The 21,072-nt window shown below is 50.5% G+C and overlaps 1 protein-coding gene across 3 annotated transcripts; it reads left to right on the top strand.

Moving 5' to 3' along the window:
• Nucleotides 1-9,983: 9,983 nt before the first annotated feature.
• ALDH3A1 (aldehyde dehydrogenase 3 family member A1) lies at nucleotides 9,984-17,449 on the top strand. Of its 3 annotated transcripts, none has more exons than XM_082708317.1 (11): nucleotides 9,984-10,017; nucleotides 12,113-12,279; nucleotides 13,673-13,904; nucleotides 14,129-14,214; nucleotides 14,435-14,643; nucleotides 14,837-14,954; nucleotides 15,487-15,628; nucleotides 15,995-16,161; nucleotides 16,509-16,608; nucleotides 17,007-17,137; nucleotides 17,238-17,449. In XM_082708317.1, exons 2-11 carry the CDS (start codon nucleotides 12,118-12,120, stop codon nucleotides 17,250-17,252), a joined length of 1,362 nt encoding a protein of 453 aa, XP_082564443.1. In that variant the 5' UTR covers nucleotides 9,984-10,017; nucleotides 12,113-12,117; the 3' UTR covers nucleotides 17,253-17,449. The 3 variants fall into 3 exon arrangements, with proteins under 3 accessions (XP_082564443.1, XP_082564444.1, XP_082564442.1); XM_082708318.1 differs by lacking the exon at nucleotides 9,984-10,017 and adding an exon at nucleotides 10,165-10,249; XM_082708316.1 differs by lacking the exon at nucleotides 9,984-10,017 and adding an exon at nucleotides 11,739-11,955.
• Nucleotides 17,450-21,072: the final 3,623 nt, after the last annotated feature.

Raw genomic sequence — 21,072 nt, 5'->3', positions numbered from 1 at the left:
TTTTTTTTTTTTTTTAGATTGATTTATTTATTTGAGAGAGAGAGTGCACGCGAGCACAGGGAAAGGCACAGGGAGAGGAAGAGAGAGAATCCCCAAGCAGACTCCCTGCTGAGTGCAGAGCCTGACTCGGGTCTGGATCCTGAACCCTGAGATCATGACCTGAGCTGAAATCAAGAGTTGGACCCTTGGGGTGCCAGGGTGGCTCAGTCCGTTAGGCCATCTGCCTTCAGCTCAGGTCATGATCCCAGGGTCCTGGGATCGAGCCCCGCATCAGGCTCCTTGCTCAGCGAGAAGCCTGCTTTTCCCTCTGCCGTTCCCCTTGCTTGGGCTCTCTTTCTCTCTGAGAAATAAATAAATAAATAAAATCTTTAAAAAAACAAATGATTTGGATGCTGAAATGACTGAGCCACCCAGGTGCTCCCCACTGTTGGTGGTGGTTTATTAAAATATTTTTTATATTATATTTTACTATAAAAAAAGACAACAGGCTGTCCATCTGAAAGAAAAAAACATGGATTTCCATCTTCATATGTAGAATAATTTCTTGGTGGGCTTGGGATAAACAATAAAATAAGAAAAAAAACTTGCTAAGACATCTAGAGAATTAAGTGAACCACCTAGGACTCGGGGGAGTGGTGGGGGAACCTTCCTCATCTGAACTAACACGGGAACATTCTAGTTGGCCATATAAAACACTTTTGAATAGCAAAAGGCCCCCTCAGTGAAGCCAGCAAATGACAGATGGAGGAAAGTACTAGTAACTCCAATGGTTACAACACACAGAGCTCTTGGGCACTGACCGGGAAAGCATGAAACAGGCAGGAAGAAATGGGCTGAGGAGGGCGGGTCCCAGGGCGTGAACGCAAATTGCTGGTGCAGGGGTGAAGAATGCCCCTGCTCCCCTGGGGTCAGGAAATAGGGATCCAGGTTGCCTAGAGAAAGCCCCTGGACCCCTTCAGGTTGGCTGAACCTCCAACCTGCTCTGACAGCTTCGCTGGCCTGGAACAGGGCTGCCTTTGTGGAAATCCATCTGGAGACACTTGAGCAATTGAAGATGCAAATATCCCTGGGAATCTATTACAGAGAAATTAAAAATAAAGAAGTTAACCTTCCTGCCCTCCAGCTAGAGGGGTGTTTGGTGGGGAGGTGAACCCACAGAGGCTAGGAGGGCAGTGTGGGGAGCTGGCTGCAGGGGGAGCCACTGCAGGCAGGGAGGGGGAAGGCTGTGCATCTGGGTCAGAGGGAGAGTGAGAAGTAGCCCCTAGGGAGGCTGAAAGGTCAATGTTAAGGTGGCAGGAGGCAAAGAGCTGTTGATCAAGAGTTGACCCTTTTGGACAATTCGAGGGCTTGGGGATGGCAGGGGGCCCATCCCCCTCCCACTCCTGCAGTGGAAAATCTCTGTGTAACTTCTGACTCTCCAAAGACTTTACCTGCTGTTGACCTGAAGCCTTACCAGTAACATAAACAATCAATTAACACATATTTTGTATGTGTATTAATTACTGTATTCTTAAAGTAAGCTAGAGGAAAGAAAATGTTATTAAGAAAATCATAAGGAGGGACACCTGGGTAGCTCAGTTGGTTAGGCCTCTGCCTTCAGCTCAAGTCATGATCCCGGGGTCCTGGGATCAAGCCCCCCTCCCCATCAGCTCCCTGCTCCACGGGAAGTCTGCTTCTTTCCCACCTTCTGCCCTTCCCCCACTCATGCTTTCTCCCTCGCACACATTTTCTCTCTCTCAAATAAATAAAATCTTAAAAAAGAAAAAGAAAGAAAATCATAAGGAAGACAGAAAAACACAGTACTGTAATATATCAAAAAAAGGGAAAACCCATGTAGTTCCAGGGTCCGCTGTATATTAAGTTAGGAAAACATGAATGTTTGGAGAATAAATTGTCCGCACAAGTAAGTCTTTTTTAGCCAAACAAAGCCTACTCTTGCCAGTGGATTATTTTGGAAGAAATTTCACTTTCCAGAATTCTTCCATTTACGTTACCGAGTTAGGATCCTCAACTGTTGGAGGTTTTGGCCCACCTATTTTAACTGATGGGTGAGAGCAGGCCCAGAGAGGGTAAATATCTTCCCTAGGTCACATAGCTAGAGAGCTGCGACACTAGAACTCATTTCACCCTGCATGCTGCCTCCAAATGAGATTTTTGAAATAAACTTTTCACTTTTGCAGATTTTCAATTTGCAGACAACTGGCAAAGATAGTTACAGAGAGTTCCTATAGAGCCTATGTTCGGACCACCTGTTATTAACATGTTTCTCTAGTCACACTAGTGAAATAATCTTTTGTCGCAGGTAATAAACCAATGCTGTGCATTACTATTAACGGCAGTCCATGTTTTATCTGAATTTCTTGACTTTTTACCTAATGTCCTTTCCTGTCCCAGGATCCCATCCTGAAGAGCACCTTACATGCATTGTCATGAGTTCTTAGACCCCTCTTGGCTCAGACTTTCCTCGCTTTTGAGGACCTTGATGGTTTTGAGGAGTACTGGTCCGGTGTTTCATAGACGTCCCTCCATCTGGTTTTGTCTTATGTTTGTCTCATGGTAAGACTGAGGTTCTGAGCTTTCCCGGGGAAGACCTCGGAGGTGGAGTGATCATTTTCATTACACCATAACCAGGGGATGTGCTGCCACCATAACCCACCACTGATGACGTTAACCTTGACTGCCTGGGGAGGTGGTGTTCATTGGGTTTCTCCATGTAGACCCACTCTCCCAACCTGTCCACACTGTCCTTTTTGGAAGGAAGTCACTGCACACACCCTGCACTTAGAGAGATGAGGGCTATGAGCCACCTCCTTCAGAGGACATTACCTGTATACTTTATTTTGAATCCTTCTATAAGGGAGATTCCCAAAGGATTTTCAATTCATTTTCCTATTGCATAGAGTGAAGATAGTAAATATAATGTAAATATTTTAATAGCTTTATTGAGAAACAACATCATATTTTCACTCATTTAAGTGTACAATTCAGTGCTTTTTCTTTTAAGATTTTATTTATTTATTTGACAGACAGAGATCACAGGTAGGCAGAGAGGCTGACAGAGAGAGGAGGAAGCAGGCCCCTGCCGAGCAGAGAGCCCGATCCTGGCTTCCCAGAACCATGGGATCATGACCTGAGCTGAAGGCAGAGGCTTTAACCCACTGAGCCACCCAGGTGCCCCCTATTTAGTGCTTTTGGGGGGTTTTTTGTGTGTGTGCACCCATCACCACAATAATCAGGAATATTTTTGGTCCCCCTACAGGAAATTCTCACCCACACTCCCCCTAATCCCCTTCTTCACCCCTAGGCTGCCCCTAATCTACTTTTTGTCTATAAAGATGTCTTTCCTGGATGTGTCCTATGGATGGAACTGTATACGATGTCGTCTCGTGTGACCGGCTTCTTTCACTTGGCATAATGTTTACAAGCCGCAACCATGCTGGAAGGTGCAAGCAAAACCCCATTTTTTTTTATATTTTTTAAAGATTTTATTTATTTGACACAGAGAGAGATCACAAGTAGGCAGAGAGACAGAGAGAGAGAGAGGGGAAAGCAGACTCCCGAGGGGAAAGCAGAGAACCCGACGCGGGGCTCGATCCCAGGACCCTGAGACATGACCTGAGCTGAAGGCAGAGGCTTAACCCACTGAGCCACCCAGGTGCCCCCCCCCCGCATTGTTTTTTATGGTTGAGTTTTATTCCATCATACGGAGAGACCACATTTTGTTTCTTCGTTCTTCGGTTGATGGATACTTGGGTTGTTTCCACTTTGGGGCTATTATGAAATGTGCTGTTGGAAACATACACACAGAAGTTTTTCTATGGACATACATTTTCATTTCTCCTGGGTATATACGTAGGGGTAGAAGTGCTGGGCCCTATGGAAACTCTGTTTACCTCTTCAAGAAACTGCCAGACTGTTCTCCAAGCGACTATGCCATTGTTCGTTCCCACCAATAAGGTAGGAAGGTTCCTGTTTCTCCACATCCTCATCGACCTTTGTTATTGTCTGTCTTTGCTTTTTTTTAAGGTTTTTATTTAAATTCTACTTATTTAACATATAATGTAATAGGAGTTTGGGGTGTTACAAAATGGTAATTCAACACTTCCATTGATCACTGGGTGCACATAACGGTAAGGGCCCTTCTTAATCCCCATCACCTGTTTCACCCAACCCTCCCCTCTTATAACCATCGGACTGTTTATAATTAAGAGTCTCTTTCTTGGTTTGCCTCTTTCTCTCCCTTTGTTGTTTTCTTTCGTTTCTTAAAATCCACACATGAGTGAAATCACGCGGTATTTGTCTCTCACTGACTCACTTATTTTGCTTCACATAATAGTCTCTAGCTCCATCTGTGTCATGGCAAATGGCAAGATTTTATTCTTTTTGATGGCTAAGTAATATTCCACTGTATACACAGACCACATCTTCAATCAATGACCCTTGGATTGCTTCCATACTTCAGCTATTGTAGATAATACTTCTATAAACATAAGGTGTATGCATCCCTTTGAATCTGTATTTTTTAATTCCTTGGGTAAGTACTTAGTAGTGTAATTGCTGGTTAGTAGGATAGTTCTATTTTTAACTTTTGGAGGAATCTCCATACTGTTTTCCACAGTGGCTACACCAGTTCGCTATTGTCTGTTTGGGGGGAGGGGAGCCATCCTAGTGCATATAAAGTGGTATTTCATTGTACTTTTATTCACATGCCCTTAATGAGTAACAATGGCAAGCATCTTTTCATGTGTTTACTGGTTATTTGTTTAGCCTTTTTGGAGAAATGTCTGTTCAAACCCTTTGCCCATTTTTAAATCAGGTTCTTTGTCTTTTTATTACTGAATTGTAATAGTTCTTTATATATTCTAATGTAAGTCCCTTACAAGATAATATGATTTGCAAATATATTCCCCCATTCTGTGGGTTTTCTCTTTGCTTTCTTGATGGTATAACTTACAACACAGAAGTTTTAAATTTTGATGTAATCCAAATATCATTTTGTCCCCCACCTTTGATCATTTGTGCTCTCAGTGTTGTATCTAAGAAATCATGGCCTCACACAAGAAGGTGAAGATTTTCTCCTATGTTTTCTTGTAGAAGTTTTATATTTGTAGCTCTTACATTTAGGTTGATGATCCATTCAGAGTTAATTTTTGCATATGGTATGAGGTAAGGGTTCAATTTCATTCTTTTGCATGTGACTATCCAGTCATCCCACACCCTTTGTTAGAAAGATGTCTTTTTTTTTTTTTTTTTTTTTTTTTTTTTTTTTTTTTTCATGGAATTGTCTTGGCATCCTTGTGAAAAAGCAAGATGCTGAAGCTTTCAGTCCAGGGGCCATGTTTGGAGAATCACAGACTTAGTCTTGTACTTTTTAAGAAGGTGATGTTAAGGGGCACCTGGGTGGCTCAGTGGGTTAAAGCCTCTGCCTTCAGCTCAGGTCATGATCCCAGAGTCCTGGAATCGAGCCCCACATCCGGCTCTCTGCTCAGCAAGGAGTTTTCTTCCTCCTCTCTCTCTGCCTGCTTCTCTACCTACTTGTGATCTCTGTCTGTCAAATAAATAAATAAAATCCTTTAAAAGAGAAGGTGATGTTAAGGCCTGGGGTCATGAGATGGGTTCCTGGGACACATTTGTGTGATGGATCCCCCAGCCAGGGCAAGGTAGACATTACCTGAGCCCAAAGAGATAACTAAAGAGCCTACTGCATCATATTCACAGGGGAGATACTGTTCACCAGGCAAGTCAGCCTAACGGTGGGTTCTGCCCATGTGGACAATATGTGGTGATCAGACATGATACTTGGTCAATTTACGAAAACAATTATAACGGCCAAGTCAACTGTTCCTGAAGTTTCCCTCCAAGGCTCCCAGGCTCTGTCCCTTCACAAGAGGCATCGTGCATGGGTTTATGTGTTCAGCTTGCAGTTTCAAGTTTCTGGCGGGCCCCTCTGGATCTTGTCAGAGGTTTTATTTCTAAGGTTCCAAACCTAAGAGGTTTTTCTACCTCTGTTAACGTACGTCTCTGATACATGGGTGTACAGCCTTGGTACAGCTAAGAATAAGAACCCCTTTGGGACAGTGTATTCTCATCCTGCCCATGACCTCAGCTGCTAGTGAGATCCCATTGGGGCTCCCAGGCCGTCCATCCCTGGCTGCCCCAGCTCAGAAACAAAGCCAGGACTGTTTTCCCCACAGTCTGTACATGAAGTATTCTCACAGGCCCCGAGCGTCCACACCTCTCCCCCTTCCCTCTCTAACAGAAAGGAGAGACAAAACAACCCCTCACACTCACCGCCAAATTATTTCCCATCTGCTCTTAAAAAGAAAGTGGTTTTTCTCTCCAACAGCTACTCTAACCTACATGTTCCTTGAAATTTAAGCAAAGTAATTTTTTTTATGCACCTCCCACTAAGTAAATTTTCCGTCCAATCTTTTTCATTTGTCCAAAAATGTTTTGCTAGGTTTAGGTGAGTTTGCTGAAAATCATCTTGCAGAATGATTGATAATTTCTCTCAGTCTTTGCATGGACCTTGCCCAGCCCCCTCTGCTAATTTGGGATGGTTTGGTACATTGGCCTGTTTCCATTAGTCTCTGAGCTCTTCCTATATGCCACACAATGGGGACATGGTATTGAACAAAAGCTGAGATCACGGCTTTCATGGTACTGGGGAGACAATAAGGAACGAAGAATTATCTGGGGATGAGGGTGGATCAGAGAAGCTGAGGTCTAAACATGGGTGAGAGTCAAGCTGGTGCACAATGGAGAAGGAAATGTTCCAGGGAGTGAGACTTAGCATGTGCAAAGGCCCTGAGGTGGGCAATCGCCTGGCCCATTCTAGGACTGCCAGTGGACCAGAATCCAGTGACTATTTTGGAACATGGTATGAAATGAAGCTAGGAAGGCAGCCGGGAGTCATACCGTGCAGGTCTCAAAGGCCACAGAAGGCTTTTCTCCTCAGAGCAGTCGAAAGCCCCTGAAGGATGTCAGGGGGCAGAGAGATGTTCAGGTCTTCATTGCCCAAGTGTTCCTCTGTCAGCATTTGGAGAAGGTACCATAGAGAGGTGAGCAGGGACTCAGGAAAGCAGGCAGGTGGCTTTGACTCCAGAGAGAGCATGTGACCATCTGGGCATTGGGATGGAGTATTGAGGCAAAGATTAAAACATAAAAAACAAAACAAATAAATAAATAAAACAAAAACCCTAAAAACCATGCATCCGCGATGCCGTCTGGGACAAGTCAAGCTTATGCCAGAACCCCAACTCTTCACCAAAAAGAATCTAAAAATTTGTCTTCCGTGGATTTGAACAAGGTTCAAGTCTCCTTGCTCCATGACCGGGACAAAGGCTGCTCCTTCTAATGAGAGCGCCAGTGCCCAGCGTTTGCACTGAACTTTCCAGGCGCACTGGGCACCGTTTGGAATTGAGGCCTGCCCTTGCTTTTTCCATTTTGCTTCCATGGCTCTCCTCGGGTAGGTCAACTTCATGCTCAAAGACGAAGGAGGAAATGAGAGGGATGAAGGTGGCTTAAAGACACAAAGTCTGTAGAGGAGTCTCAAGGAAGATGGGCAGACCGAAGGCCCAGAAAGTGGGGGGCCCGGGGGGCTCATCTCTCCATTTCTTTCCACCTCATTTTTCATATGGGGAAACCAAGGCTAAATAGAGTGCTATGTAGAGACTAAATAGCGTGACTATCAGACCTCAGTGGGGGTGGAGGGCAGGGCAGCTAGGAAACTGGGGAGCAGATGGGCAGGCTGTGTCTCCAGGGAGCTATGGTCATGATGACTCCGCTCCCTTGGCCTTGGACCTTGCAGCATACCCTCCACTCAGTATCCAGTCCCCAGGAGAGTGGGGGGGGCACCGTTTCACCTGGTTAGGTTGCAACAGAGCACCCCGGTTGACCATCTCACTGGCAAGGGGTCATCTGCAAAGTTCATTGGGTGCCACCACCAGGAAAGCAAGGAGGAAGGTTCTAGCTGGCCCAAGGGACCTGTGCACCCAGCTGGTCACTTTCCATCTCAGAGCATGCCCCCACCTTCCACTCACCACTGAGTTCAGCACCCCCCTGGCCCCAGGCACCAGATTCTCCCTGTGTTTCCTCCTGCTATTTTGGAAGGTTTCTTGTTCTACCAGTCTGGGCTAGGGTCCTGTCCCTGCTTGCATTTCTGCAAGCTGCAGCACCCAGTCCAGACCTCATCAAGACTGTGCCCTATTCAGAGGTATTCTCGAGAAACAAGTTCTGATTATGATACGTTATGATAAGTTCCTTCATGCCCACCCAAACCCACAGCCTGTCTGGCCCCCAGGGTGTCCATGAGCCCCTGGCCCCTGGAGCCTAAGCCTTGCCTCCTACTGGCAACAGCATGCCCATCTCAGCTTATGATTAACTGCAGGGGATGCGTGACCTTGTTCACGGCCTCTGTGCCTCTGCTTTTGCTGTTCCAAACACTCCTGCTGTGTGAATACCCCTCACTCAGCACAGATGCTGTCTCCCTCCTGTGGTGCCCTCAACCCCGTCCCTGTAATGTCTTGTGCATGTTCCAGTTGCTACAGTTCCAGGTGGTTTTTTTTTTTTTTTTAAGATTTTATTTATTTATTTATTCATCAGAGACAGAGAGAGCACAAGCAGGCAGAGTGGCAGGCAGAGGCAGAAAGAGAAGCAGGCTCCCTGCCGAGCAAGGATCGCGACGTGGGACTCGATCCCAGGACCCCGGGATCCTGACCTGAGCCGAAGACAGTGGCTTAACTGACTGAGCCACCCAGGTGCACCAAAGTTCTAGTTTTTGTACTGTTTTGAAATTTTCTGTTCATTCCATCATTTGGTAAATATTGATTGTGCAGTACTATGTGCCCAGACTCTAAGTGAGGATTAGGGCGGTGAGCAAACCAGATTCTAGCTGAAGGGCAACCAGTAGCCAAGGAAATAAGCAGAGTAGCGTGTTGGGGGTAATGAATGCTCTGGAGAGAAATAAAATGGACAAAGAAGACCCAAAGGGGGGTATCAGGGCAGGGCCTCCCAGGGAGGGAGGGGAAGGGCCAGAACACATCCCTGGGGGCTTATAGACCCCCCCCATTGGAGAATCTCTGTTTTCCTCTCAGTGAAAATGGGAAGCAAAGGCACCCAAATGCTGGCTGGAAAAGAGCCTCCCTCCAGGTAGAAAATTGTAGCAAAGTCTAGTAGGAAGAGGTCAAGAGTCTGGGACAGCAGGACAGGTGTGAGAAGTGACAGGAAGTGACATCTGCTTCCTTCCCCATTGGGTGGCACAGAGAGGCAAACATCTGGAAAGAGCAGAGGAAAGGGCTTCCCGATGCTTCCTTCCCTCCCAAGTATCTCTGCTTTCCTGGGTGACCACACAGAGGGAGATTTCCAGGCAGTCATTCCTGGTTCTTGGCCTTGTCTCCGCCCTTCAACAGGAGGGCAGATCTGCGCAGAGGAATCCCCCAGCCTGTAGTGCCCCAGGTGGGAGACGCTCCATCAGGGGGGCCCTGACACCCATGCACATGGCCGGGAAGTGAGGGGTTCCAGAAGATGTGCGTGCATAGGCGCATGCTGGGGGAGCTGCGTGCGTGCGCACCGGGACTCATGCCTCACCTTCTGCTGACCTTATATAACAGGGACATCCGGAGAACAGCCTCCGGCGGTTGAACTTTGGGAAATCTAGGAGAGTTCCGTGCCAGGCTGAATCAATCAGGGCCCCCTTGCCCAGGGCAAACACTGAGGCTCCTTTTGAAGAGTGGACAGGAGCCCCACCCTAGCCTCCAGAGATGCATTCTTGCATTTCAGAAGAGAAAAAAAATAACAATAATAAACCACCCAAGGCCTAATCCCTGAAGCTGGGGCTCAGAGGAAGTCGAAGTTAGCTAGAACCCATATTCGAACAGTGTTTTTGTTCTGGTTACCCATACTTCCTGGGCAAGGACTCCAGGACCAAGTGGGCGGGAAGAAGGGTCCTTAAATGCTTCCCCTCTCAGCGGTGGCTCATTCCAGAGTCTCAAGACGCTAGGAAAGGCTGTGTCAGAGGTAATCTTCTCCCCGACCCCCTTCCCATCCCATCTCCCGATCCCGTTCTCTCTCTCTTTTTTTCCCTAGGGGGGTATATCCAGCATCTTTCGGCCTCACTTTGCTCACCTATAAAATGGACTCCTAACAGTTCCTTCTTCATGGGCACCGACACGAAGTTTTTGCGAGGATCAAAGCAGGTGACTGAGGGGGAGTCAACCATGAGGACTCCTTGGGGGCAGAGCTGGCACAGGTGAGGCAGGTGGGATTCCGAGGAAAGGAATTCCATCAGCTCCTCTTGGGGTGCCAAGTGCAATGTTAGATGCTCTCCAGCTCCATTAATCTCTGTAATAACTGAAGGGTGATGCCATTATGAATGCCATCCATAGAGAGGACTCCTTCCCACATACCCCATGGTTCTGAGTACTGGATCTGGGCTCTTCTACTCTGGGCTGCCCAGCTTTGGTGGCCGATGTCCAGAGCCTGCTGCCTTGGTTTGATCCCCTGAGTCCAAGGACAGAAGCAGGACCATCCTGCAGAGCTGTGTGGCTGGGGTCGTGGTCAGCTGGGATGCCCTGCTGCAGGCAGGGCCCCTTTTCTCTGCGCAGAATGCCTGGGGTGGGGGTCAGCACCGTGGACAGGGGACGCTCTGAAAGTTATCAGAAACCACTGGCTGGAATTTGAACTGGATTACACACACCCTCTCTCATTTCCATTTTGCAAAAATGTATATATACCATATATACATATATATACATATATACCATATATGTATACCATATATACATATATGTATATCTGTATAGTTTGTGTGGTATATATAATTTTTCTGCGAAGTAGAATTAGCCTTATTGTGGGTTTTCTTTTTTTTTTTTCTGATATTAGAAGTTACACAGTATCTGAAAATGCTGGGCTATCTCTGGGCGGGATGGTGAGGAATTGCTGAGGGAAAAGGGAGACTTTTCTTTATGCCCCTTTCGTATCTTTTCACTTTCTCTACCATGAACGCATGTTACCTATTCAAAAAGGTACAAAACATTTTTTAAAAGGCAAGCTTGTTGCAAAAGAAGTCAAACATCATAGAAGATGAGCACAAAGATCGCTACTAATTCCACCTCTACTTGTCATCACCATGTTGGGGGTTATCCTTCTGGTCTTTTCTTGCATGTGCAAGAGCACATGTACATACGTGTGCGCATGTGCACACACACTTCTACGTGCATGCCTCGTGTTCCTGCTGTTCTGTAACCCGCTTTCTTTCTTGTATCTCGTGCTTATGCCTTGTGCCTAGGACACATCAAGCTCTGAGAGCAAGAGAGCTCTACCTCCCCCCTAAATCCTGTGCAGTCATCCATTACACGAGTGCTGGGTACCGCATTTCCATTGCCACTGGCCATTTAGTTTGTTTCCAGTAGTCCTCTGTGGTATACAACCTTGGTGACCTTGTTTTTATTCATGAATGCTTGGGAATGCTGTGATTTCTGTGAGCTCCTGAATGTGGACCTGCAGTATCATAGAGAAAAACATTGTAAAGGCTTCTGCTAGAGGTTGCCAGAGGGCCCCCAGAAGAGCCATCCCAGTTTGCCAGTATGGTTTTTTGCACGGCTAGCAGGAATTCCTTCCGCACTTGTGTGTGCAACTCAGAAGCTAAGACCGGTGCTGGCCCACACCCTGTGTGTCCCAGGTGTTACAGGCACACTCTGGTTTTCTGGAATCAGCTGGCTGTGGACCTGTGTGGGCCAGTCTAACCCGGAAACCAGCCGGGCTGCATGCACCTGGCTCTTGGCATGTTTGCCTGTCAGGGTCTCCAGCTTTGCAAGCAGGCCGAGGTGGGAGTGAAGGTTGAGAGATGTCAGGAAGGACCTGCCCCAGCACACAGCCCAGAACTCACCGCCAGCAATTAGGGTCGCGAGTCATTGCTCCCTGACTCTCCCTGCAGTTTTGTCATCAGCTCAGCAGGTATGGGAGGGCCAGAGGTTGGGATGTCTGGGTTAGGGAGCTGAGAAGGCAAAAGCATGCCACTTTCCCAGCACTCTTCCTATAAAATTAACTCGGTGCAGGAGCAATGAGAGTGCCAGCTCTCAGCCCCCAGGTCCAAGGTACTCTCTCCCCACAGGCACCATGAGCAAAATAAGCGAGGTCGTGCAGCGGGCCAGAGCCACCTTCAACTTGGGCAAGACCCGCCCGCTGCAGTTCCGGATCCAGCAGCTGGAGGCGCTGCGGCGCATGATCAAGGAGCACGAGAAGGACATCGTGGGCGCGCTGACCGCAGACCTCCACAAGGTGCGCCCGGTGCCCCCAACACCCCGGAGGCGTGGGACCGCAACAGGAAAGGTCGCTGCACGCTGGCGGTCTGTGCCCAGCTTTTTGCCTAGAACCTCAACTAGCCCTCAAAGCACGCCGCCCCTGGCAGGACCCTTTTATAGAGGAGGAAAAGTGAAGCTCAAACCATCAGCCCCTGAGATGGGGCGCTCAGGCCACTCCTTCCGACCCATTTCGAGCCCCAGGTTCCCCTGCAGCTCAGCACACGGGCAGCAGCTCCTTTCCCCCATCTGCCTCCCATTTCCTCCTGGCTTCACTTCCTTCTCCACCCAGCCCGGAGCATGAGGCCACCGTTTTTTCGCCATGGCCTGTGGACAGGACACCGTGAACTTCCGGTCTGCTTATTCCCTTAGCCCTCAGCCCAATGTAGGGCCACCTAGTCCACCCCCTAGCCCAAGAGAACATCCCAGCTTGGCATCCCAAAGGGCCCCTCCCTCCCTCTCGATCCATCCCTCACCCTGAGCAAAATCAGACACCTGCCAATTCTCAAACCCTTTATCTTGCTGCTCCCAAGACGCCTGGCCTTGACCCCACAGTTCGATTCTGCCTTGGAGAAGAGCAGGGGGTTAGCTGGAGCTTATCCCCCTCCTTAGATAGGTCATGGGCTCCTGTATTTTTACAGGAGTTCCTTGTCTTAAAACAAAAGCTTCACAACTTCTGTTTTGCTCTTTCACAGCCAAAGTTCACAGAAGAGCTGTGTGTTCTGACGTCCTCTCCTCCTCTCTCCTCACCCCTGCAAAGTGGCTTCCTCCCCACCCACTCCAGGAGGATCCCTTGAGCCCTCCTCTCCCTCTGCTGCTGATGGTCTCCTGGATTTTTTCCACTCTTTGGCTGTCTTTTTCCTGGACCTCTTTTTTCAAGATGGCCTTCTTAGGGCTCCATCCTGGGTTCAAGGCTCATTTCAACCTAAAAGCATTCCTGGCGCACTTCCACTGGGTTCTCCCCACCTTCACATCCCTGCCCAAATCTGAGGTCCTGGGAGGCACCATGAACTTGACATGTCCAAACCTGCCTGGGCCCCCAACACTGTCAGAAAGGGTCCCTCATGGGTCCACCACCCAGGTGGCAAGTCCTCAGCTTGGCTCGGACCCCCGTGCCTTCTCTGGCCCCAGCACCCAACCTGGGGAGCCCCCCGTGAACACCCCCCATCACCCTGGCTGCAACATGCCCACCCAGCCCTGACCTCCTGGGAGGTCCAGACCACACTCCCATTTTTCAGATGAGGTCCGGAGAAGGTAGGCAGCTCATTCAGGGTCCCAAATCCAGGGAACAGTGTGTCAGGACCACAGCCAAGCCCCAGTGACTCCCTCGATCTCTAGCCTGTGAGCTCACACGGAGCCTGTCTCCACTACAGAATGAATGGAATGCCTACTATGAGGAGATGGTTTATGTCCTAGAAGAGATCGAGTACATGATCAAGAAGCTCCCCGAGTGGGCTGCAGATGAGCCCGTGGAGAAGAGTCTCCAGACCCAGCAGGACGAGTGTTACATCCACTCGGAGCCCCTGGGCGTGGTCCTCGTCATCGGCACCTGGAACTACCCCTTCACCGTCACCATCCAGCCCATGGTGGGCGCCATTGCTGCAGGTACATGGGCCCCCTTTCAGGAGGGAGTCACCAGGGATCACGGTCCCACCCCTACTGAGTGTGGCCAGAGAGGGTGGGGAGCTCAGGCCTGGGGGAAGATAGAGACCTGGATCAGGTCAAGTTCTGATGAATCTGTCTTTCACGGGGTCTGATGGACTCAGAACAGATGGGGCTCCAGGCTTGGTCCCTGGGAGGGTAGGACTCTGAATCCCTGTGCTCTGCAGGGAATGCAGTGGTCACCAAGCCCTCGGAGCTGAGTGAGAACATGGCGAACCTGCTGGCCACCATCATCCCTCAGTACCTGGACAGGGTGAGGTGCTCTCCGGGTCTTTGGGGCTTGAGAAACTGCATTTTTGCAGCAAGAAGCTAAGCCTTGGGTTGGGGCAAGGAGAGCTGGCCTGCCCCATAGAGGTGAATGGAGTCCCGGTGTAAGGAGAGGGGGGTCTGTTTGATGGGGGCTGTCTCGCCAGGGTTGGGGGGAGGAGGAGTAGTGGTCTTTCCTGAGCCTCATCTCTCTCCTCATGTGGAAGGACCTGTACCCGGTGATCACTGGGGGCATTCCCGAGACCACAGAGGTGCTCAAGGAAAGATTTGACCATATTCTGTACACCGGGAACACCGCCGTGGGGAAGATCATCATGATGGCGGCGGCCAAGCACCTGACCCCCGTCACGCTGGAGCTGGGGGGGAAGAACCCCTGCTATGTAGACAAGGACTGTGACCTGGACATTGCCTGCAGGTGAGGTGTGGTCCAGCTCACGCGGACCACAGTCTTGATCTGAGTCTTAAAGCCTCTGGCTTCTGCCCGCCTGAGAGCTCTCCTGCAGAGCTCAGTCCCTCACACCTCGATCCTGCGCTGGTGGAATTGAGATGCTCATCTGGGGGCACCTCCTGCGCTTTGCGGAATGTGATCTAATCTGGAATTTTCACAGACGCATCGCCTGGGGGAAATTCATGAACAGCGGCCAGACCTGTGTGGGCCCCGACTACATCCTCTGTGACCCCTCCATCCAGAATCAAATTGTGGAGAAGCTGAAAAAGTCCCTGAAAGTGAGTGAGCATGGGCCCCCTCCTCCCGCCCCGGGGGCTGAGTGAGAGAGGGGCTACAAGGTAGTGGTGGGGGGCAGTCTAGACTTTAGAAAACACTGGATATTTTTTTTCTGATCTTAAAAGTAATCTACACTCATTGTAGATAATTTGGGAAAAGATTATAAAAGAATAAAGCGTAAAGCAAAAAAAAAAAAAAAAGCTCCTCTCAGAAACCCACCACCCCAAGGCAATCACTACTGACTTACTGGTATGTTCCCTCCCATTTCCTTTCTGTGAACACAAACGTTCAATCCTAATGCCCGGTCCACACGACTGTGCATGTATTTCTTTCAAACAATGCTGTCTTACTGCAAGTCACATGCTATGGACATCTGGAGTGCCCCAGATGTCATGGCAGTCCAGTAGCCCTTGGTGTCGCTGTGCACCTGCTGGGGTGGGGCCCACCTGTGCTCCCAGGCCAGGTCACCTCTCAGCTGATGGCCATAATGAAGGACCACATCCTCACCTGAAGCCTGCCTCCTGTTTTCTGTAGGAGTTCTATGGGGAGGACGCCAAGAAGTCCCGTGACTACGGAAGGATCATCAACTCCCGGCATTTCCAGAGGGTGATGGGCTTGATGGAGGGCCAGAAAGTCGCCTATGGAGGCACGGGGGACGCGGCCACCCGATACATAGGTGTGTGTGCTCGCCTTTGGTAAGGGCACTGCGCCCTCCCCAACTTTGCCCCCAGCTTGGCGGGGAATGAAGAGCTCCGGGAGGGGCTCAGGTGGTGGCAGGGCACAGTGCCTGCCCCCTCTCCATGTGGACCCTGTGTCCCCCCCGACACACCACCGCCGCGCGCCTCCCCGCCCTTCTGTTTATACGCAGTTCTCCCCATGGTCTGCTGGGATGGAGCCCAGGCAGGCAGAGGCCTTGTCAGGTGCCCTGCCTGAGACTCGGCAGCGCCCCCTTACAGGAATGGAAGGAGGAAGCTAGATGCCAGGCTTGCCAGGTAGGTGGAGGTCTCGGCAATGGCTGACTCTCGCTTGCTTCCTGCCTCAGCCCCCACCATCCTCATAGATGTGGACCCCCAGTCCCCAGTGATGCAGGAGGAGATCTTTGGGCCGGTGATGCCCATCATGTGTGTGCGCAGCCTGGAGGAGGCCATCCAGTTCATCAACCAACGCGAGAAACCCCTGGCACTCTACGTGTTCTCTCTAAACGACAAGGTGGGCCTGGGGTCCCCTCCCTGCCAGGGTCTTGGGCTTCCCAAAAGGGCATCGTGCGAACAGGACCCAGGGGTCCACAGAGCCGGATTCAGATCCAGATTCGGTGCTCCCTGCTGTGTGATCTTGTGCAAGTCGCTGAACCTCTCTGAGCCCCTTTCTCATCTCTGAAGCCAGTTGTTTCCCACAAAGTACAAAACATGTGGGGAGAGTGGGAGACCCCGACTGGGGTTCAGACTGCAGTATGGCTCTGCCTGGCCCTTGAGGCTCTGGGATGCGCCCAGACAGGGTGGGGAGGGACTGGGGTGCCCCAGGAAGAAGACTGAGGCAGGGGCTTCATGCCGTTGCAGGTGGTTAAGAAGGTGATTGCAGAGACATCAAGTGGTGGGGTGACGGCCAATGACGTCATCGTCCACATCTCTGTGCACTCCCTGCCTTACGGGGGTGTGGGTGAGTCCGGGGCTGAACTCACTGCCCACCTGTCTCTCTACAGATGTCCCCCCCATCCCAGCCCTGGCTTGGGAGTTCAGGAGAGAACCTCAGACCCCCACGAGCTCTCCCCTGTGGGTCTCTGGCTCCTGCCAGTGTAGCCACTAGCATGTTTGACCTTGAGATCCTAGAGGTTCCTTTAGGCCCCCTGGTACACCAGGCCTGCTTCATGGAGGCCCTGAGAGAGGGGACACAGGCTGGAGGTCACACAGCCATCTAGCGGTATCGCCAAAACCGAACTCTTCAGAACACTCTCTATTGTCCCCTGGGAGGCTCAGAGAAGGGGTGCCTGAGGGTTGCAGGTGGGAGCTGGGGGAGTCTCAGGCCACTTGGGGTGACCCAAGGGCCTCTCCCTGCAGGGAACAGTGGCATGGGGTCCTACCATGGCAAGAAGAGCTTTGAGACCTTCTCCCACCGCCGCTCCTGCCTGGTGAGGCCTCTACTGAATGATGAGTCCCTCAAAGCCAGGTACCCCCCGAGCATGGCCAAGGTGAGAAGGGGGCAGAGGTTGTCCCAGAGACCAGGCTGCTGGGAGCCACCAGGTCCATGCAGGACACACGCCTTCCTGTCCCCTTGTGTCTTCTTCACAGATGACCCGTCACTGAAGTGGACCTGGCTTCCCCATGCTACACCACTGCCCCTCTGTCCAGCCCTAGGAGGATTGCTCCTGGAGCCCCCCCACTTGCTCCTCTGTGATCAGTGCATGTCCCCATTTCCTTCTGGGCCCCGGGCTTCCCTTCCCTAGGTCCCTGCCCCTTTGCTGGACATAGAGAGACCAATAAAAGTTCACCAGCCAGACAAATGTGTGTGTGTGTTTCCCCCATCCTCTCCAGTCCCATCCCTGCCCCCAGTCAGTTCTCATCCTGACTCAAGCAAAGATCTCCTCAAAGTCCCGCATTGGCCCCCAGGGCCTGAGGCAGGAGGCACTGGTGTCAGGGAGACATTAACCTTGCATCTAGACAGTGGGCATCAGCTCCATATCTGCGAAGGGGATGGCCAGGGAGGCTGTCTGATGGCAAATGGCTCAGAAATGCAGGCTGATGTACTCCTCTCGAATTAGGTTTGACCCTTAGGTCAGGGGTCCCTTGGTGAGATCACGCAGTCGTCAACATGAACCCCCTAGGTGATTTCCGAGGGCAGATCCTGGGCAGGAGGCCAGGAAGCAAGGTGGACCCTCAGGACCCACGGTACCTTATGACTTTTGGTCAGGCAGTATCTGGTCCCAGGAGTCTGGCCTTAGAGGCCCGAGGAGCAAAGTACAGGGTCTGGGGAGGGTGGTCTGAAGCGGGAGCCAAGAAGCAGCCCAGCCTGGCCAGCAGTTTCATGGGGGCAGACTGGGGAGATTGGCCAAGGCCAGCCTGCCTGGTTTACAAGCTGGCAGTGGGTACCAATGACTAGGGCTGGCGGCTCTCCGGGGTACATGTCGGGGTGCTCACAGGAGTCCCCATGGTGAAAGCAGTGCATCAGCTGTACCAGGCCCTGCACCAAAGACTCCCTGCTCCCAGCCAAGGCCAGCCTTGCACTGGGCCCAGGACCCCTGCCTCTCTCAACTTTGCCTGCTCCTGACCTTAACTCACGTCATTACCCCTTTCCCCTCCATCACTGCCCCCCCATTCTGTGCCTAGTCTCTAGTATCTCACATCTTATTTACCCTCCTCCCCCCAAACCCAAATACAACCCCAAATAAAAACGCCTGCGCTGTGTGTCCCCTCCAGTGAGGGGAAGGGAGGGGGACCAGGCAGACAGTGAGTCCTTCCGTATCGCTTGGACGTTCCCTGTGTGCACCATTTACTTATTTTGCAAACACCCAAATTATTGAATAATAATGAAACCAGAATCCTCCCAAAGCCCTCCCTGCCTCATGTCTCTGTGGCCCTTCCCCAGGACAGACTCCTCTGGACAGTAGGTCATCTGCTCTCTGACAGCACTTTGCTTCCACACACCTGACCCAGCCATGTGAGCCTGTGTCACATCTACTCTGTTGGACTTGCTCTTGCCCGGATGCCCGAGAGTGGACAGACTCACCCTCCCATCACCCCAACAGCCTCCCCGGTCCCATTGCTAGGCCACCCCTCCTTCCAACACTCCCTCACCTCTGGGGTCCTGGGATTCCAGGACCGTTCTCCCCCAACCCTCTTCCCAAATTAAATAAAGTCTCTGATCTCAGCCCTGAGCGTTTTTTGTTTTTTGTTTTTATAAGATTTTATTTATTTATTTGACAGAGAGAGAGACAGCCAGAGAGAACACAAGCAGGGGGATTGGTAGAGGGAGAAGCAGGCTTCCCGCTGAGCAGGCAGCCCGGTGTGGGACTCCATCCCAGGACCCTGGAATCATAACCTGAACCGAAGGCAGATGCTTAACGACTCAGCCACCCAGCTGCCTGCCAGCCCTGAGCTCTTGATTCATAAATCCACCTGCCTACCTGACCCATGAACTTGGAATCTTTTTTTTTTTAAGATTTTATTTTGTTTATTTACTTGACAGAGAGAGATCACAAGTAGGCAGAGAGGCAGGCAGAGACAGAGAGAAGGAAACAGGCTCCCTGGTGAGCAGAGCCCGATGCGAGACTCCATCCCACGACCCCAAGATCATGACCTGAGCCGAATGCAGAGGCTTTCACCCACTGAGCCACCCAGGCACCCTGAACTTGGCTTCTTAATAGTAACATAATGGCTTGCACACCCAGGACAGAACTCTTGATTTCTCCCTAAACCAACGTGACATTGCCCTCCGGAGCAGTTCATTCGTCTCTGAGCCCCCAGATGAGATCCTGGAACAAAAACCAGATCATGTCGGGGCGCCTGAGTGGCTCAGTGGGTTAGGCCGTTTCCTTCGGCTCAGGTCATGATCTCAGGGTCCTGGGATCGAGCCTCCCATCGGGCTCTCTGCTCAGCAAGGAGGCTGCTTCCTCCTCTCTCTCTGCCTGCCTCTCCATCTACTTGTGATTTCTCTCTGTCAAATAAATAAATAAAATCTTTAAAAGAAAATGTTTTTTTTAAAAATCGGATCATGTCACCATGGTAGTAAATAATAAAAAGAGGCTTTGTCCCCCCACCTCCCGTCAAAAATAAAGAAACAGATTTTTCTCCCCTGGTAAATAAAGACTGACTTCCAAAAATTTGTCCTTGCATGTACTTTCTCTGTCTCTTTGAAACCTGTGGAAATCTTTTTTTAAAAGCTAAAAAAGCCTCTAGCCAGCTTAGTGGGTCAGGAGCTCTTTCTCAAGGACCTGGGAGCTGCCTTTTTTTGAAAGAGCATCCAGGGAAACAGCGCCTCCTATCTCCTCCGGTCGGAGCTGCACTTGGCCATCACTTGGCCACAAGTTGCAGAATGACCTACTTCCAGCCATAAAGGTAGATGTTTGTGTCCCAGAGGAAGCCCGTTAGTTAGCACAGATAGTGCTGGCCCCAAGGACCAGGTGAAGTTAGAATGAACCCTATGTGACAGATGGTGCTGTCGACGGACTAGTTATCGTTCATCTTGGGGTCGTGTGTGGGACGGAATGTTCTGCCTGGCTGTGTAAGGTGGTGGGATTCCTCCTGTTTCTGCCTGGAGTGTGCATGCCGTTCTGCTTTAATGCCTTCTCCATCACAAATCTGTTTTGTTTCTCCACTACCTTCGTGGAGAGGTTTCCTGGGTAGTGAGATTTAGGTTTTAATTCCATTCGCCCAGCAACACGCTCTGTTTAAAATCCTGCCATGGCTCCCTGCTGCCCCTAGAAAAAGTCCTCAGGTCCATAAATCGCCCTGCAAAGGGCTGTGTGATGTGGGCCCCACCTTACTCTCTGACCCCAGCTGACACCTCAAACTCACCATCCAACACATACATTAGCCAAAACCTCATCATGGCAGGTGCATCTCATCACACCTGTCTCAGCCCAAACCTTACCAACAACCCCCCCCAAGTCTTTCTCCATTCTTTATCACTCACCCTGCTTTGTGTCTCCAAAACACTTGTTATCATCTGTCTTTATCTCGATCTGTTCATCTATTTACAGCCTGTGTCAACCCATTAAAATGAGAGCAGTGACCTTTGTCCATTGTATTCACTGTATCTCCCTGAGGCTAAAACAGCGACCAGTGCATAGTAGGTGCTCACTAAATATTTAAGTGCATGAATGTAAATGGTGACATTGGGGTTTCTTGCTCCAAATCCCCCCTTCTTCCTGCCATCTTCTCATTTGAAGTCACCTGACTTTAGATGACTACGAGCCCACCGGAGTCGACTGGGGTTGAAACAGCCTGGAAGCTGAAACCGTATTAACCCTAAAGAGAGCATCTGGGTCAAAGACTTTGTGTCCCTTGTCTTCCCTGAGCTGAAGCCCCATAGACATCGTTCCCCACCCCCACCCCAGGCCAGAGGCAGGAGGAAGGAGGCCGCCTTAGCTGGTCCCCAGCCCTCTTTCTCTCCTTCAGTGCCATCCCC

The sequence above is a fragment of the Mustela nivalis genome, assembly GCF_964662115.1.
Source record: "Mustela nivalis genome assembly, chromosome: 17".
NCBI lineage: Eukaryota > Metazoa > Chordata > Mammalia > Carnivora > Mustelidae > Mustela > Mustela nivalis.
The sequence above is the reverse complement of the archived record's forward strand: the minus strand, read 5'-3'. Positions and strand labels throughout refer to the sequence as shown.